At 51.0% G+C, this 19,032-nt stretch overlaps 1 protein-coding gene across 1 annotated transcript; it reads left to right on the top strand.

Annotated features, from left to right (window-relative positions):
• The first annotated feature begins 10,457 nt into the window (after window positions 1-10,457).
• CIMIP1 (ciliary microtubule inner protein 1) lies at window positions 10,458-18,551 on the top strand. Its single transcript, XM_045883899.1, has 4 exons — window positions 10,458-10,525; window positions 12,450-12,531; window positions 13,982-14,083; window positions 18,001-18,551. The coding sequence occupies exons 1-4, from the start codon at window positions 10,458-10,460 to the stop codon at window positions 18,160-18,162; spliced, it is 414 nt and encodes a 137-aa protein (XP_045739855.1). The 3' UTR covers window positions 18,163-18,551.
• The last annotated feature ends 481 nt before the right edge of the window (window positions 18,552-19,032 follow it).

Below are 19,032 nucleotides of genomic sequence, written 5' to 3' on the forward strand. Positions count from 1 at the left end.
CTTCCCAACTGGGCATGGGCTGGTAAACAGGGGAGGATTCAAACCCAGGGAGCCTGGCTCAGCAGCCCAGTGTTCTTCCCACAGCATCACTCCTGAGGACAAGGAAGGGCCACTGGGGGTGTTTAGGGAGGGTACACGCTCCAGAATGTGACTGCCGAGCCCACTCTGGCCGCCCATGGGGAGCAGTGAAAGGGGTCAGGTGGGGGCTCATCAGGCGGGATGGGAGGCGAACAAGGTCAGGGGCCATGGGCATGCTATTTCCCAGCCCAGAGCTGTGTCACCAGTTCTCTCGGCCTGCTCCCCACTGCTCCCCACTGCTCAGATTTTGTGACTTAGCTGCAACAGGCTGTGCCCTCGACCAAGTTGTGCTGGGACAAGGTGGGTCCTTGATGAAACACTGCACTCCCTCCTTCACTGCCCACATGCAACTGGACATGTCCAGCCACCCCACAGCCCGGGAGCTCTTGGAGGCTTACTCCCACTGTATGCCACTGTCCACCATGGACCTCCCACCAACTGGGACTTACAGAAAGGCTCCCGAAGGCAGGGACCACACAAGCCTTGCTCACCTACCCACGTGCACCTGGGACGCTCATAAACATTTGTTGAATGAATGAATTTCAGTGTTAACTGAACTAAAATAGAGCCATCAGGTGTCATGAGCCTTAAGCTTCCAGAATTGATGACAGCAAGGATTTCTGACACTTTTCTGTTTAAAAGTCAATGTTCTAGGAGACTGCCAAGTTGTCGGAGCCACCTGAGAACATCTGACCCCCCACACAACCCTGCAGACCCATGTGTGTCCCTCTCTTGTCCTGGATGCATCCAGGTAAGATCCAGAGTTGTTTCACAAAACCACGTCACCAATAGCCAAGTCACCGGTGGTCTCTGAGTGGTGGACATGCTCTACCATGGGTATGTGGCAACCATGGTATCATCCCCCGTGAGTCCACACAGATCGTGCATAGAGATGCATAACCCCTGGCTGGCTCCGTGGAAGGGTTCCCACTTGTGGCTCCTGTGTGGTTGTTGGGTGATTATCATTAGAGACCAGAGTTCAGGAGCAATAGTATCCAGACATCCTTTGAGCCCATGCCCTTCACTGCTTTTGAACCACAGACAAAATGGGGGAGCCTCTGCGAGACGGGGACTGACCACAAGCACAGGGACCTCAAGGACAAGTGGAGACCCTACAATCCCAAAGGACTTGATGTGAGTCTTAAAGGGTGTAGAACCTGTGGATGGGAAGACACCTTTTTGTTAGAAAACCCAGCAAAAGGCTACAGGTGGGTTGGAGCCCCCGACGCTGGGTGGTGAGGGAGACTCACAGTTTAACCATATGGCTTGAGCTGCCCCGACACACCCAAACATGCCCCTGAGCTCAGGCTCTGACGTTCCTCCACACAACAAACTTACCAGCAAGACGTTTGCTTCATTGGGAAAAGAAAAAAAAAAAAGTTGTTTTCCTGTAAAACCCATCCTGATTATCATCAGTGTGATAAGCCGATTGTTCCAGGAGATAAAAAGCAAAATTGCTCTGGCTCATCCTTTTTCCCTGAACGAGGAGCAGTGAACACACAGCAGTGTGACAAGATCTTAAGTAAGAGATAAAGTGGAAATGACAGCTGAGTTATAGGCAAACAAAGGCCAGATCATCACAAATCTATAAATCAGGAACACCGACCTCGGGCAGAGCCAGACGGTTATTCTGGTTTCATTTTGTCCAAATGTCATTGCCTCACACCCCCTTGTCGGCAGGCTCGCTCACGGCACCCCACATCCCAGCGTGATGCTCAGAGTCACCTGTAGCATCCACTCCTCCCCCACACCCCCTGGGCCCACCCACCCCGCGTGGTGGTTAATTGCCAGATTTGCCTGCCCGCACCTTGACCGTCTCTCCTGAAACCAACGTGCCTTCCTGTCCATCCAGGTGTTGGAGTGGACACATGGCCCCAGCCCATCAATCAGCTCCTTCTGTCACTGGCCATGGTGATCCTGTCACACAGATGGCACATGACCTGTGGCAGCCCAGTCTAGTCAGAGAGAATCCAGAGATTTGTGGAGAGCAATGGGGTAAGAAGACCCTCCACCCAACCTGGAGGCTGGAGCTGCTACGGCCAGAGAGAACCTGCCTGAGATGAGCCAGCCGGGAGTTGCACAAAGCCAAGGGGTGGAGGACACCAGTCCTGAGGAACTTCTGGATACAGCCTTACCTGAAGCCTTAGAATTTTCCACAAACAGGAGCTACACATCTCCCTTTTGTTATTCACGCTGATTTGAGGGGTATATCTAACACTTTCAAGGAAGAGTCCTGGCTAATTTCTTCCATACGCCACCATATCTCCTTCTCTCCACCCCAGATGCCACTCCTCTGGGCCCAGGCCCTGTTACTACCTGTCCAGGTATCATTAACAGCTCCTCAGCTGGTCCCCTGGACTCCAGTCCCTCCATGGTCCATTCTCCAGGCTAGAGCAACCTAAACAAAATGGGCCTGGTAACCCCTTCCCTCCAAACTTTCAAAGGCTCCCCAGTGAGGGCAAAGTGCAAGCTGACCACAGGGCATTTGGGGGTCTTCTGGTTGTCAGCAGGACATTGGGGGTCTCCAGCAGCGGGCTTCCCAATCTCCTTGGAAGTTCCAAGCTCCCTCCCATCCAGGAGGACCAGCAGCTCCCCGGCGAGTCTGGGAGACCCCATATCTTGGAGCCAGGACCTCATCTCCACAGCATCAGCGGCTGGCAGGTGTTTTCTGAACACAGCCTCGGCTCTCCCTCTCCTTCCCCCAGTCACGAGAAAGAAAATGAAGGACAGTGTGGTTGACCACAGACAGCGGTCCCCTCAGCAGAGTCCTGACAGTGCCCCCAGTCCCTGTCCACCACCCCCTCTCAAGTCAGTCCGACAACTGGGCAGACAGTCCGGAGCTGAGAGCCACCGCAATCCTCACTGGTTCTGAGAGACCCCAGCCCGGACGTGGCTCCTCGGTCATCGCAGCACTTGCAAATCTCTGAAATAACACATTCCCCACTTAGCCTTCTGCATTTTGTAGAGCCCCCAAGATTTCATTTAAAATCCATTTGATATGAAGTCATCTGAAAGTGAACAATAGGAGCCTCAAAGAGATGCCTCCCCAGACACCGATTCGAGGACGCTGAAGGAGATGAATCCACAAAATCAATTTGCCTCTTAGATCAAATATGCAGAGTCCCAGCCAGTCCTCTCTCCACGTCCATGACAGGGAGAGGCCTCTGCCTGACACAGAGATGGGGACCACGTTTCTTAGCCCCCCGTGGTGCCGTGTCATGCCCCAGGTGAGGCGTCCAGCCGCAGGATGGCTGGAACAGCCTTCCTTCCATCAAACAGGCTTCTGTAAAGAGCCTACTGCGCACACGACACTGACCGCTGGCTGGGTCTGGAGCACAGAATGACACTTAGTCCCTAGACCACCCACACCTGGAGCCCCGCACGCAGTAGGTCCTTCACAGATACCCAACAGATACCCACTCAAGCTTGGGGGGGTGTGTGGTGGGGTCAGCATACTGCTGCCTATTTTCCATCTCAGAGGCCTACCTGGACATTCCAGGTGATCCTTCTCCTTGCTATTTGCCTCGTTGATGACTAAGTGCATCTGCATCTTGTCTTTCTAGCTCTAAAGCTGTGTGACCATGGACAAGTGCCTTGACTTCTCTGATTCTGTGTCTACCTCTACAGAATAAGAATGTTCATCACTCCCACATCATGGGGCTGCTGGGAGGCTGAAAGGCAGCCATGCTTGGGAAGTACTTACTACATAAGTGCTAAATAAGCTTCAACTCTTCTTTGTCATCGTAATCATGAAAGGGACAGCTAAGCGGTACACACTTCAGGAGGCCCTACTCCCAGCCCAGCAGAGAAAGTAAACTCTCGAAAGGAATAGCCACAGAGCCCCTCTGGGTGCTAACTGGAGTCATGGGGAGACACGAGGGTGTCCCCAGAGCTCCAAGATTAACATGCTGGTCCCTGAGCCACCCCTGCAGGCCCTCCGTGCTGCTTCCTTATCCCTCTAGAAGTGACTCTGTCTCCCAGCCACGGGGGACTGGGCGTGTGCCTCACCCACAGGGCGTCCCTAGGACCTAACACAGGCCCTGGCACTCAGCAAGGGCTTGCTACACCAGACCCAGCCCTCGAAGCACCTGGGGCCACCAGGGGCTGGGGTGGTACAATTAAGCAAAAGAAGACGGAGAACATGTGACTGGACGGGTGTTAGGATACTCAGTTGGTTAGCCACACGACTTTCCCCAGGGCAGAAGAGTTCGATGAGGTTCTGGAGTGAAACGGTCTGAAATGTGTTTTGCTGTAAGTGATAGAAACCCATCACAACTAAAATTGAAGTGGGCTTTAATTGGTTCAAGTAACTGGGAAACCCAGGGGCAGAGCTGGCCTCAGGGAGCGGCAGACATTCAAACGGTCACCAGATTTTCTCTCCCTCTCCTCCCCTCCCCTCCCCTCTCCACTCTCTGCACACGGGCCTCAGACCTCCCTGTGGCATTTAGACTTCTTCCATCCATACAGCCTGGTAAACAGCATGAGTAGGGGTGGGAAGAGAGGGGATCAGCCATAGGCAGCTCTAAGCTTTCCGTATCCTAGCCCAGGCACAAAAAGAGACTTTTGTCATCCCAGCCTGGTGTCTGTTCATAAACTCCCAGGGAAAGACTCTGATTGGCCCTGCTCCAGTCACATGTCCTCCTGTCTGGCCAGGAAAATGCCACCTGCTGATCAGCAGACCGAGCCAGGTTGGAGGACAGTATAATTAGCTGCTATCCCAGAATCACTCCAAGCATGGAGGGGGATAGTCTGCAAAAGATTCCAGGACACAGCCTTCCTCCTCTCTCTTGTGAGGTCTCAGCCTTGAACCAACCCTAAAAAGCAGCAAAGAGAACATCAGAGAATATTGTCTGGGGGACTGTGGGGACCCAGGGGGTCCAACACCATGCCCAAGGCCACAAAGCCTGTGGGTTGGACTGGACAGAGCTACCCAAATGCACTAAGCACCTCCCACTGAACTTGGAAGAAAGTCTAAATTCCCCACGCCCACCTGCAAGGCCTGCTGGAGGGCCCAGCCCCCACGGGCGTCCTGTGCTGTTTCCAGGGATGGCCTCCACGCATCACTTGTGTCCCTGCTCAAATGCCACCTTCCCAGGCGATCCTACTGAGAAAACTCCCTCATCCCACACCACCCCTTATATGTTTAACACGCGTCCCCATCAGAGAGTCTCCTGGTTTATTTGCTTACGGAACTGGAAGCTTCCTGAGGCTGGAACCAGTCCCGTCTTGCCCCTGATGGGTCCCCAGTGCCTGGCACAGTGCCCAGCACATAGAAGAGACTCAGTAACTGTGTTGGTTGAATGAATGAGTAAATGCATGGCCATTCAAAACTGTAGACTGCCTTAGGCCTCAGCCAATGGAGAATGGAGAAGTCTGCCAAGTGCCCCCAGGTAAGTAAACAGACGACCGCCATAACCTTACGGAACAGAACATTGAAGCCATCGCCTGCCTCCCCTCCCCAACCAAAGGTCCGGTTTTCCTTCAAAACCTTCCACCCAGCCCTCTGTTGGCAGAACCCAGGGCAGTGGGTCCTCCCCGGACAGCAAAGCCCTCTCCGCGTGTGCCAGCAGGATGAAATGTCTCTGGGAGAGCAGGTCACAGGTGACGACCCCACATGAGTTCAGTCGGGTACCTACCTGGGACTTAAAGCCACCGGGGAGACACCTGAGTTCTCCGAGCATACGCACAGCTAAGCAGATTCCTCCTGGAGCACGGAGCCCTCACGGCAGCGGCACCGTGGGAAAGCCCGCGGACACCCTCCCTCTCGATTCTGCAGCCACCCAAGGAGGGCTCCTGGGCACTTGACCGCCTTAAATTGCAAAGACAGCGTGCGTTCGCCACACCTGGAAATCGAAGCTGGTTCTTTTCCCTGGCATTCAAACGGACTTTTCACACAGGGCTTGGGCTTTTCTCTCAGCCTGAGTTGGCACAAGAGAAGCTGGAAAGGGAGGGGCAGGACAGAGGGAAAGAGGGGAACAAAATGCACCCTCAACCTGGGGGCGGGGAGCTTGATAATCAGGCCCAGTGGAGAACAAGCTGATCGGGAGGTTGGGGCGCCGTGGGAGGGATTCAGCTTTGTTCTTCCTCAATAAGCCCCATGGAATGATGTTAATTGTTACTTTAGGTGTGTGGGGTGTAGACAATTTGTAAGGTAGGAGAAGAGTCCTTTGGCTGTGACCAGAGCTAGCATAATGGGGCTGTAAAGACTAGAACTCTTGAGTTTCTTAAACTCCGTGAAGCCATCAAATACCTTCCCTGCAAATTGGCACTTGCAGCTCAAGCCTTCACGTCTTTGTTGTGCAGTAGGGGTAATAATCACCCGCACTGCAAGAAAGGCACGCCGGCTGGCGGGGACGTTGGCTGCACAAAGCATTCTTTGGTTAAAAAAAAAAAAATCATGCAATAAAAAAGAAAACTGTTTAAGCTTAAAAAGTAAAAAGAAGCAGTTGGCTCCAGTTGTTGAAATGTTTTATAAAGCAACAGCAAGATTAAAAAAAATAAAAAATAAACTGTCCCAGAATGCTGAGAGAGGGCCAAAAATATTAATATGCAGGAACACGGCAAACCTTCCGCAAGCTGCAAATATTTCCTTCGTCCCCCACGTCCAATCAGGAAGGATGGCTGTCCCTTTTCTCTCTCCGCTCTTCCTGTGTGAAATCTATGCTGAATAACACGTTTTCTGGAAGAATAAAACTCAAGTAGTAGGCGGAGAAAATCATGTCCGTCAGAGGTCCGTGAATGTCTTGTTTCAAATATCATAGGGAGGAGGCTTCCACCCCCAGAACCAGGAGAAGAGAGGAAGGATATCCATGAAACAAATTAAAACCCCACCACGGGAAATAAAAAATAAACAGGATTTCCTACATGCAAATGTACTCATTTGCTGAATATGGTATGCATACGAGCGAAGAAATTCACTGAGGGAAGGATGGTCAGATATGATGCAGGACGCCCAGCAAGATTTAATTTCAGAGAAACAACACGTAATTTGTTGGCCTAAGTATGGGCTGGTGTAAGTGTGCTCGGGGACGTTCAGATTTCGCCGGACATCCTGTATTGGCTGAACCTGGCAATCCTACTGACCTGGTGGGCCATGCTGGTGGCCGTGCTGATTGAAGACTGATCGTTCGCACCCTGATAGGACAGGGAGCCCGGGCTCTGGCTGAAGTGAGTCCCGCGCCCATGGCTCAGGAAGGTTGTTCGGGAGGCCCAGGCGGGGGGCCGCTCAGGACCTCACACCATCTGGGCCCTCTGTCAGCTTCAGCTGCCTGAAAGCAGTTTCAGGTGGAGGCACAGCAGGGCCAGAAACTTCCTCGCAAGACCACTCCTCACCTCGGAAAAGCCAGAGCTGGGCTTCTTCCCGACTATTATTTGCTGCTTAGATTGGACACTTGCGGCCAAGCCCAGCCACCTGAAAATCATCCAGAGAGAGAAGGGCGTCGTGACGGGTCCAAAGAGAGCAGAGGACCAGGGCATGTGGACGCCCCATCCTCCTGCAGGCCCTGCCCCTGGGGAGGAAGGACTGCCCCCCCAAACCCAGTGTTCATGCTCAGACGGGAGGCTTTCAAGTTTGCTTCAAATCCTCTCTCACCCACCAAGTGTTGGAGCCAGTTTTCCCTTCCGCAAAACGGCCACGAAGGAATCCCTCTTCCAAGAAATTAGAGAATGTCGGCAGGCACCCAGCCAGGGCCCGGCGAAGGCCGATGCCATGATGGTTCTGAGGCCTCAGGATGGCCCAGGGAGCCACCCCAGGTGAGTGCTCTCTTGCCTCTCGGGAAAGAAGGAATCCTGCCGTCCAGGCCAGGCCAGCAGCGATCCACAGCCTCTCCTTCAAAACTGACATCCTCAAGGAGCAAACCCCAGTTCCGCTCGAAGCCCCATTTCCATCTCCCCACACCGTCCCCCAAACCTTCTGTGTCTCGAGCTGAGACAGCCGACAGGCTACCCCTCGGGCGACACTCTCCATTGCTGGTGAGCGCCAACAGCTCCGACACCACGTGGAGCTTTTTATGTTTGCTCCCCCCCACCACCTCCCCAGCCTCCTAAGATCCCCACAAGTTCATTTGACAGATGAGGACACCGGCTCAGAGAGGTTAGCCAACTTGCCCAAGGTCCCCAAGATGGGACACAGCAGAGCAAGGCTTGAGGCTACATCCAGTCCCAAAGCTTGTGCTTTCAACCTCAAGACTCTCCCAGTTTCTCATCCTGCCCCCCCCCCTGGTGCCCCCTGTAGGTATCTCTGAGGAGAGTGGGCAGGACCAGAGAACTCTCCCTCATCCTTCCAAGCCCAAGTCACTCCTCACCCGCTCTGTGCCTCCCTGCCTCCGCCAGGGGCATGCTCTCCATCTCCGCATCCTACTCTTACTCCATCTACCGCTACAAAATGAGGCCCTATCACCTCGTCCACATCCATGTCCCTACTCCACGGACTGCCCAGAAGGCATCGTGCTTGCTTTTCCATTTCTGTACCCATCCCACTTTCCAGGGGCACCTCCAGCTGCAGCGGCCTCCTTAGTGTTCTCTGGACACCCCAGGCCCGTTCCAGCTCAGGATCTGAACTTCCCTCCTCCCTGGAACCTTGCAGGCCCCCCTCCCTCATCCAAGCTGTGCTCAAATGACCCATCCCTGGAGAGGTCTTTCCAGACCACCCACTCACACTAGTTCCTTCCATGCCGTTCAACCTTGAGCCTCCTTCCTGGTGTCACCTGCTTTGTGGCATGTATCTCTCCCTGGCATGAGCATGTGTGTGCATTTGTTCACTTGCTTCCTTGTCTATCTTCCCTCCAGACACGCCGCCCCTCCCCCAGGGTGGGGGCAATGACTTAGCCGGTATCCCTCCTTCCTGGATCCCCAGGCACATCAGGGGTGCTCAGCAAACATTTATGGAATGAATGAACCCTCAGTGCTCAGCATATATAGACAGTCAGTAAATGAATTTATTCTTAATTAATCATTTTAACAGAATCATCTTGGAAGATTCCCAAGGGGGAAGCAGTCTTTGCCCCTCCTGCATGAGGGACCCTCCTCTCCCCGGCCATCCACTATTCACATTTCTTTCCAGGTCACTGACCCACTGTTGGGAGAATGGCAACCTCACAGAAAAGGCCAGAAAGAAAACCCTGGACCCACCTGGACACCTGTCCATCCTGTCCCAAACTGGCCATCCCACCAGCTTGCTCAGCCATGGGCATAGTGTGTTCTGTATTCATGAATCAACCTGTCCGCTCTCCTTCCAGCCCCTGCCTGTCCCCTCACTATTTTGGCTGAGTGGACAAAAGTGACCACCCCAATTTGGGGCCTTTACCCAGCACCTCCAACAGCCAAGAGAAGCATCACATGCCTTGGGTGTGGGGAGCATTGTTATAAGAAAATACAGCCTCCAAATAGCCCCATAAAGGCCCAAATCTGTTGACAAGGGAGGAAGGAGGTCAGGGAAAGGGAGGTAGGGAGACATGCCAGGGAGAATCACGGACACCTGTGCCCTCTCCGAGTGGCCTTGGTCATTATCTGGGAGATGACCCATTGGTCAGCAGAAGCATGCTGCCTCCCCTCACTCAGTCCCAGGAGGCTCTGCACACATGCGGATCTCATGGCTGCTCAGGCAGAAAAATGTCCCCCTGCCCCGTGCTGTCCATCCACTCAGTCAGTAGACCCATTTTCCAGTTCCAGGCCTAGGACAATGTGCAATGGTGGAAGCCTTTGGGTCAATAAGTCAGTCAACAAACGACTGAGCGCCCCAGTTTTGAGGGGTCGGTGTTGATGGGCAGGAAGGAGTGTGTGGCTGTGGGGTCTGCAGGCCATCTTATCGGTGAGTTTCACTGGGGGATTGTTCTAAAGAGTGAATGCCAACAGACAGGCATGCATGTGTTCTCCCAAAGCCACGGACAGGAATACTCAGAGCAGCACCGCGGTGGCCAAAATCTCGGGCCCCAAACCGGCGGCGGCAGGATGGAATCCTCCTCGGGAGTGGAGACGAACGGTGATTATTTCCTAATCCAGGCGGTGGCCGCAGGGGTGTGTTCTCTGTGACAGAACTCATGAAGCTTGGTACACCTCGGATGGTACACGTGTCCGTTTGCACACTTGTCTCACATGTAGGCCTAAATTTTAAAGGGACCGGGGTGTTAGGCGTTGAGGTTTCCCCGGGGTCTCCCGCACAGGAGGGGGGCTACTGCCTCGGGGGCCAGGCAGGTGGGCAGGGAGGAGGGCGAGGGGGCTCGGAGGCGGGCAGCAGGCGCACGGACGCCGCCCCACCTGGCGCCAGGTGCAGCGAGGCCTCCGCCTCCGCGTCCCGCGTTGCTGGGCAACCGGTCTCCCTGGCGACGCGAGACGCTGAGCCCGGGGCTGGTGCGGGCGGGCGCCCCTGAGACCTGAGCCCCATGGCGCAGAAACCTCTCAGCACCGCTGCGGCCGAGCGCATGAACCTCGTGGCCCAGGACGAGATCTGGTAATGTCCAGGATCCGGTCCCCCATGGGCTGGGCCCTCCCCACCTCAAGTGCACGCACCTGGCGGCCTCCGTTTCCCCTCCAAGTCCTGCAGGTGGTCGACCTCTGGGCGCGAGGACCGTGCGCTGGAGGTGGTCGGGGCAATGAGCTCAACCAGAAAGCCTTTCTTCCTTTTCTCTCAGGCACACCACTGAAGATGAAAGATATTACATCTGGCTTTACAACCATCTGCAGAGCTTTGCTTGTTGAGAGCCAACATGTTATTTTTAAGATTTACCGAAATGTATAAAAAGGAAAACAAAAATCTTAATATTTGTTCAATTTGAACGAGAGATAAATATGCTCTTTACATGCTCTCTTGAGTCTCCTGCTTTTTTAAATAGTAAGAAATTTTAACTTAAATCCTTTTTCTAAAAGATTTATGAAAAAATCCGTTTTCTAAAAGATTTATGTTGAGCAGACATTTGTAATGGATGTTTTTATTTGGCATTCTATTGAATTGCTAAATACACCATCTCTTTGAGGTTTTAACCAATATGGGAAGTTACTAATTTAGATGCAAGTAAGTAAAGTTTAGTAACAATAAAGCATAACAGCTTACCTCTTAAACTGAGTTATCCTATTTGCCATCTCTCAGATTTTTGCCATTTCCTTGTAAAACCTGTGTTAATCTCTTCATATTTTTCTTTAAACTGGCTTTGTTTCACTCAGATTTATTTTTATAGGAAACTTTATATCACTCTTGTCAATGGAAAGCCAGTATCATTTGGCATAAAATACACAACTATTAATTTTTGTAATCTTTGTCTTTATCTAAGTACCTCCTACTTGGCTCCTACAAAATCACCATAGCAGGTATGTTCTGCCCATTTAAAATGCCCCTTCCTCCCTTCTTCACCAGATGACTCCTATGCATCCTTCAAGACCCAATCATATGGCCCCTCCTATATGAAGAGAGCTGGTTCAACCCTTAGACTGTTCTTCTGTCCCATGTCCAAAGTGGCTATTGAGCCCTTAAAATATGACTGGTCCAAATTGGAATGAGCTGTAAATGTGAAATACATACAAGATTTCAAAGATTTCACACCCCCAAAAAGTAATATTAAAAATTAACTTCACCTGCTTACTTTCACTTTTTTTTTTTTTTTAGTGTGGCCGTTAGAAAATTGTTAATTATGTACGTGGCTCATATTTGAGGCTCACATTACATCTCCATTAGACTAGACTCTGCTTTAGATGCTCAGTGCCCAGGGCAAAAAGCTTGTTCAGGGGGGCCTCCAAAACTGTTGAGACACTGGGGGATGGGGGTGGGGGGCAGATATTGATTCCAAAATAGGAAGAGAAACTTGAAAATCAAAATGAACAAATGTTGAATTAGATGTTTGCAAAATGTGGCACACCAGCTCTCAACTAGTAGGTCATTGTATATAAATGATATTTAATGTGGAGCAAAAGCAGGGCCAGGATTAGGGCGGGATAGTGGAGCCCCTGGTGGGCAATATTTAAGGAAGGCTCCTTCTCAAGTTCATGCAAGTGAAGGCTCTGCACTTGCAGGAACCTGGAAGGAAGCAGCCCCTTAAATTTTGTGCCCCAGAAGCCTCACTCTCCCCACCTCACTCACCATACCAAAATGAGGAATCTCATCCCTAGATGGCCCCTCAGGCAGAGCCGGCCTCCAGTCCTGTCTTCTCCCCAATGTGCCACCCAACCAGGACCTCTGGTTCTTTCGACACCTGCCTCCCTCACGGTCCCCAGCGACAGGGACTCTAGCTTATTCTGTCACCCAGCTCCCTTCCTGGCACGGAGTCATCATTCAGTCAATGTGCATTAAAAAAATGTAAAATGTTCCCCAGTGGATCCTTTTAGGGTTTGCTACTTTCACCTTTTTCAAATACCGTCCAGCACTTAGGAACTTTCTTTTTCAGGAAATACCGCCTAAAGGCTGAAACTGAAGCACGGCAAAACTGGGCCCAGAACTGGGGATTTTTAACAACCCCTCTCGAGGAGGTAAGTATAAATTTGATGAGCCCAGAAGTGATAGAATTGATTATTTCAAGGAGTAAACGAGAAGGAAGCATACACTCCACAAGAATAAAGTTCGTGTTGCATACGAAGACCGCTAACTCTGAAACCTTTCTTTCATGAATTTATTGAGCACCTACTATGTGCCAGGTATCCTCCAGGTGCTGCATCTGAACCAGCTCATTTAATCCACACAAGGACCCTTGCGCAGAGGAGGGTGCTGTTTTATGCCCATTTTGTAAATTAGGAAATTGAGCTCAGAGAATTGCGAAGTCATACAGCTAACAAAAGGAGGCACCAAGGAGAGAAGCTGGTCTGTCTGATTCCAGAGCCTCTTGGCCTCAGACTGCCCATCTGTAAAAGGGATGAGAGTCCTCAGCTGCCTCCCTGGGCGATGGGGAAGTCCAGATGGGATGAGAAGTAGAAGCCAGGTGGATATACGAGGGATTACTGGGAAGATACTCTCGGTATTTTCCTAAGCCAGCTAGGTAACAAGAACAGGGAAAAGGTGTAATCAATAGGGAGTGGTAGGGATGTCCGCAGAAACCCCCGGCCCCATGCAGGGGGAGCCCCCCTTAGCCCAGCCGAGGGCTGAGCTTGCAGAGAGGATAACTCCATATTCCCATTGTTCAAGAGAGTCCAGAAATGCACATGTTTAAATGAGATCTGAGTCTAGAAGAGTGGCTCAGATGTATAAAACACCGTACAGATACCAAATGCCTATATGGGCTTCAGTGGGATGGTGGCCAGCAGACTACAGCCTTTCAAACCACCTCCAGGACAGGACACCCAGAAGCCACATTTCTTTGGGGGATGCAGAACCACGTGAGAATCCCATAATTCAAAACATTCATGATTCAAGGCAGTGTAACCCCATTTGTAATTCACCCCATCCCGCTAGCTTTGAAATTATGCCATTCTTAATGAGTTTTTTTAATACTTACAGAGTTATACAACTTGAAATGTTATGCATAAAATGAGTCCTTATTAATATAAAATGCATAAAAAGTCTATATTAATATTCCTTATATGTAATTAAATTGTAATTTCAAAGAGTTCGAAATTGTTTTAAAAATTAAAAGGGGAGTGGGGGCTCTCCTCTAATATTTTAAAGATTGGCCCTGAAACCTCGTTGGCAATTATTTATTTGAGTCTGTAACCTGTGAAGTTTTCTCAAATTATGACTCGGGAGTATAAATTAGCAGGTTGCCAAAGGTGGTAGGGGACACGGCGGTTGATCGCTGTATCCAGAGGCTGAGCGGCCCGAAGAGCCAGTCCCCGAACGGCCCCTAACTGTGTAATTGCACCACGCTCCCGAACGTTTCTCAGCGCGGCTTTGGTCTTCTGCAAAATGCGGCGTCCTGGGGGGACAATGCAGGGAAGGCTCCCACTAACCTCAGTCTGACGCTTCCCATCTCTGGGGATTATGTTGCAGTTGCTCAAGGGTGAAGAAAACCCCCCCACCCCAAAGCCCAAAATCGAGCTTCCCGAGCAGTTCCGCATCCGGCCCGTGACCCCAGTGGAGAAATACATCAAGGTTTGCAAAGTCATTTCAAATACTTGTTTTCCTAAGTAAGAAATAAGTGTGTTCACTCCAGGAGCACAAAGCCAACCACCAAAGGTAAGAACATAGTGGCAGCCGGCAGGTGGGAGGCCAGTTTCCACACCCTTCCTGAGCCCACAGGTAAGGAGCACATCGGGTTACTGGTCTCGACACAGGCAGGAGCCACAGCGTTCAGCCCTGCAGAAGCAGAGGGAAGCCAGGAGAATGAAGGGGTTGGTCCAGTCATTCAGCAGATATTTACAGGGACTGGGCGGGTAAAGGCCCAGGCTCTGGAGTCAGACCATTGAGACCCAAATCCTGCTCGACTGCTCACCTTCTGTGTGGTCTTGCACATGACTCGATCGCTCCATGTCTCCTTTTCCCCTGTATGGTGGCGGCTCACGAAAGCACCTACGTCAGCGAGTGGCGTCAGGGTTCCGTGGGATAATGCCTGTGAAGGATCTGGAATGTTACCTGGCACTTTTAGAGAGCTCTAGGGACGGCTAGCTGTAAGTAGGCACCAGGTGCTGGGTTGGGTAAACAGTGGCAAACAAGAAGAGGAGACTCCAGCCCACAAGTCTGGTTTGGGGGGTGGGGAATTAGGGGGAGGCCACCGTGAAACAAGAAATTCAACAAAATTGGGGGTGTTTTTTTTAAGATTTTATTTATTTATTTTAGAGAGAGAGCACGTGTGTGTGCACGAGAGAGAGAGAGAGCACGAGTGGGGGAGTCAGAGGGAGAGGGAGAAGTAGACTCCCCGCTCAGCAGAGAGCCCAACATGGGACTTGATCCCAGGACCCCAGGATCATGACCTGAGCCAAAAGCAGATGCTTCACCAACTGAGCCACCCAGGTGCCCCCCAACAAAATTGCTATTTGCTATGCTAGATGCCATGGAGAAAAGAGACAGGTGAGGTTTTGGAGGGTAACAGGGGATGGGGGATCCAGCCCTGGAAAGGCTTTCCAGCCAAAGGGAGGAGCATGTACAAAGGCCCTGAGGCAGAACAATTTTGGTATATTTCAGGAACAACAAGGGATGCCGTGAGGCTGGAATATAGTGAGCTGGGGGTGGGTCAGAGTGGGAAGGGAAGTGAGGTGGATGGAGAAGTGGGCACAGCCAGATCCCACTGGACCTCAGGGGCCAGAGGAAGGAGTTGAGCCCAGTCTGCAATGGGAAACAGAGCGGTGGCATGGTGAGGACTGCCTTTTTGAAAGATCCTTGTGGTTGCGGAGTGAGCGACGGTCAATCCCAGAGGGGAGAAGACTTAGATGGTCTTTCCACCTGAGACCAGTCAGCCGTGGACATGGGTCAGATGCCTCTAGAACCTGCCGAGCTGGGTATATCCCCAGGCCTCCCTTCATGGGTCCATCATTTTGGTCCTGGATTTTGCCCTCTGCCAGGCTACGGAGAAAGCAGCTCTGTGTCCTGATGCAAGAAGGGATGTAAACTCACACGGAAGGCAGCCAGGGGTGGGAGGAGTCAGGCTCTATGAATTTTCTTTTCCTGATGCTCTCGGGGTCAGACAGAGCAGCAGGTACAAGGTGAGTGCTCAGTGGGTGAGTGCTCAGTGGTGAGTGCTCAGCGGGTGTGCGTCTGATGGCTGAATGAATGAATACACTCCAGTGAGATATGTTGAAGTGTTTTCCCCCTGATTATCCAGCAATATAGATTCACTGATATTTTAGGAATACAACAAAATAATAAAATAAGGAGCGCCTGGGTGGCTCAGTCGGTTAAGTGTCTGCCTTCAGCTCAGTTCATGATCCCAGGGCCCTGGGATTGAGCCCCACATCAGGCTTCCTGCTCGACGGGGAACCTGCTTCTCCCTCTCCCTCTGCTGCTCCCCCTGCTTGTGCTCTCTTGCTCTCTCTGTCAAATAAATAAATAAAATATTTAAAAATAATAATAATAATAATAAATTAAAATATCCATATATACCCTGACCGTGGTTAGCATTTTGGGGAGCTCCTTCTGGATGTTTCGCTATGCCTCCACCACCCCCCAAAAATTGCTAGTTCTTCTTATTGTGTCTTGGCTGCTCGCCATACTCAGTACTTTACATGGTCCTCTTATTTTCACCACAACCCTAGAAGGTAGGCATAATCACCGCCAAACCCATTTCATCCTTGGGGAAACTGAAGCAGAGGGCCTGGGGGGACAAGGACCTTGATCCAGGTGAGAAAAGCACTTGGCCCATTTCCTTCTGAACGTCCTTCCTTGCTGAAGAAACGGTCCCCTTCTTCCTCCTTCCCATCCCTTCTTTGGGTGGCTAGAACCTTTTAAAATCTATTTATTTTTAACAGGTGTCCTATACCCCAAAATGCATGCCCTGAAAAGCCTCTTTCCTCTTCTGACTCTCAGTTTCCCAGGCACCCTTCCAGAGACCAGATAGGCACATGCAAGCACGTTGTGTGGATCTTTAGTCTTTTTTCCCTTGTTGCACTAATTATGCCATATTTTATCTATTTTATGCACCTTTTTTTCTCTTAGCGGTTTATGTTCAACATGTCCCGTCTCAGAACATACAGGCCAGCCTCACCGTGTTAGACTGTCGTGTAGTATTCTCTTGTAGTCCATCGTGCGCCACTGAGCGAGTCCCCTGCAGGTGACCTGCAGGCTGTGTCCAGTGATTTGCTATTACCCCAGGGCTGCAGTGAACCCCCACACCAACACTGGTGTGCATGCGCACAGATATGAGAATGTCTTAGGACAAGTGCCTAGGAGTACATTTCAGGTCAAAGGATGTTTGCATTTTCATTTTTGGTAGATAGTTTCTCTGGTCACCCTTCACAGACAATGAACCCACTTGTTCTCCTGCAATGCCCTTGTTAACGGCGGTGTTTTCATCTCTCTGCCAACCTGGTGGATGAAAGGTGGCATTCCAGGGTGGTTTTCGATTGCATCTTCCTTACAAGTTGGAGGTGGACTTGAAAGCTAGTCTGTGTGTCCCAAGGGCCCGTCTGGACAGGCAAGGAAGAGCAGGCCCCTCCAGCGTCCGTTAATGACCTTCCCTGAATGTGGCCTCTCAGGAGATTAATTTTAGCACTTCATCGAGAACATACATTTGGGGGCCTTGTGCGCAGGGGCAGCCAGCCCGCCAGGACCACCCTCACCCCTCCCCCCGCCACCACCACCACCTCCTCGAGCACAGATCCCTTGAGCTGAGCACCGAACGCATAACCCCACGCATCTGAAACCGCTCTGTCTCAGTTCTCCTGTTAGAACAAATATTCCTCATGTTGTCGTCATTCAAATCACCCTGTAAAAGCAGAACAGAACATCATTTCAAATGGAAGGGGAGAAACAGCCTAAACATTTGCCCTCATTTTCCAAATATTTCAAGTCTGTCCAAGGAATTGACAAATGAAACTGTGTTTTTTTCATCTCAGACAGAACCTCATTTCCCTTTGGTTTTTAATTAAATTCCATTGCTTTTCATTCCCATGGTCCCCACAGTCTGGGGTGTGCGTGGGTGTGTATACACACACATATCATAAAGCCTTCCCATCAAAACCGGCAGATTTATAAGTGCCAGGATACCATCTGACAATATTGTTCTATATTTTATAAAGAGTGGTGTGAACTGTAGTATTTGATATTTCTACACCTTACTCTTTTTTCCCTTTTTGCTCTTTTGTCAAATGAAAATTATTTTACTGAAGGTTGTGAATTAACGTGTTAAGCATGACCAGATAAAGAAACACATTCGGTGTTCATGACTTTTGCAGGGAGAAGTGAGTCTCAGGGTCCAGGCGATTGGAGCGTGGTTACCTTGGGCGCACCTTGATCAGGGATATTTTCTTTCCTGTCTTTTCCCCATCAGGTCTCCCATGCCGATCCTGATGCCTCCATGGACAAGCCTCATGTCACTGTGGCCCCAGGTGGCTAAACCCCATGCCTTTCCATTCCAGATCCTTCCATCCCCCCCAATCCCGAAGACGACCCAGGGCTTCATCGGCTGGAGATCCGGGGTGCCTGGCCTGAACAAGTGTCTGGAGCACGATTATGAGATCAGAAGCTGCAAGGGGGCATATGCCAAAGAGCTAGGCTGGCCGAAGCAAGGCATCCACTGAGTCCAGACAGACTGCAGGCCCTGGGCAAGAGCGGGTTGACCCGACCACCAGGCACCCAGTGTCCATGCCCAGGAAGGGGGGCACTCCCCCAGCAGATGGGGTTCCCCTCCACATTTGCTCAGTGGATGTTGCAAAGAACATGAAATAGCCCTTTGACTTTTTCAGTTCATCAGCCCTCCCTTCCAGAACATTCTCATCACACACTCATTCTTGGTTAATGTAATGAATAAGGCAAAATAGATGCTCTGATTTTTTTTTTTTTTATACTTTGGGAATTCTAAGTATGGCTTTTTAAAAAACAACGTGATTTTATTTTAAAAACAAAATTTTGTCTAGGTCTTTAATATTGCTTTCGATCCTGTACCTCTCACCACCTGTTTATGAGATTGTAGACCAGGAGTCTCTGCACCCAGACATTCCTGGGCCTGCTTTTCAGGAGGAACAGAGCACTTCAAGGATGCCTCAATTCTCCTTTCCCAGGATATTTGCAGTAAGTCAATAGCTTTAAAGGCAGAAATGAGCCCAAGATTTGCCACTGAGTATGGATTTCCAGGAGAGGATGGGTCTCCCAGGCTCTGTTAAAACCTGCCCCCCCCCCTTACCTGCCCTGTCGCAGCACAGATGGCCGCCAAGCTGGGCCATTTTCCTTCCGCCGTAGACATTTGACACTAACCCTGAGGTTTTGTTCCAGGTCCTACAAATGAGGGACAGACAAGAGGGTGGAAACTGGAGCATCCACTGGAGAGAGTGCCAGGGGGGAAAGCCCGCATGCCCATAGGCCCCTCCATCCAGACTAAGGAGCAAGAAAGCAGAGAGTTTGCTAGAAGCTGTGAAAGCTGGTTTGTGTAGGTTTCTCAGTAGCAGAGCTCG

This window comes from Mirounga angustirostris, unplaced genomic scaffold (genome assembly GCF_029215605.1).
Source record: "Mirounga angustirostris isolate CCGP_5_RB_7025 unplaced genomic scaffold, mMirAng1.0.hap1 SCAF_10, whole genome shotgun sequence".
NCBI classification, from domain to species: domain Eukaryota; kingdom Metazoa; phylum Chordata; class Mammalia; order Carnivora; family Phocidae; genus Mirounga; species Mirounga angustirostris.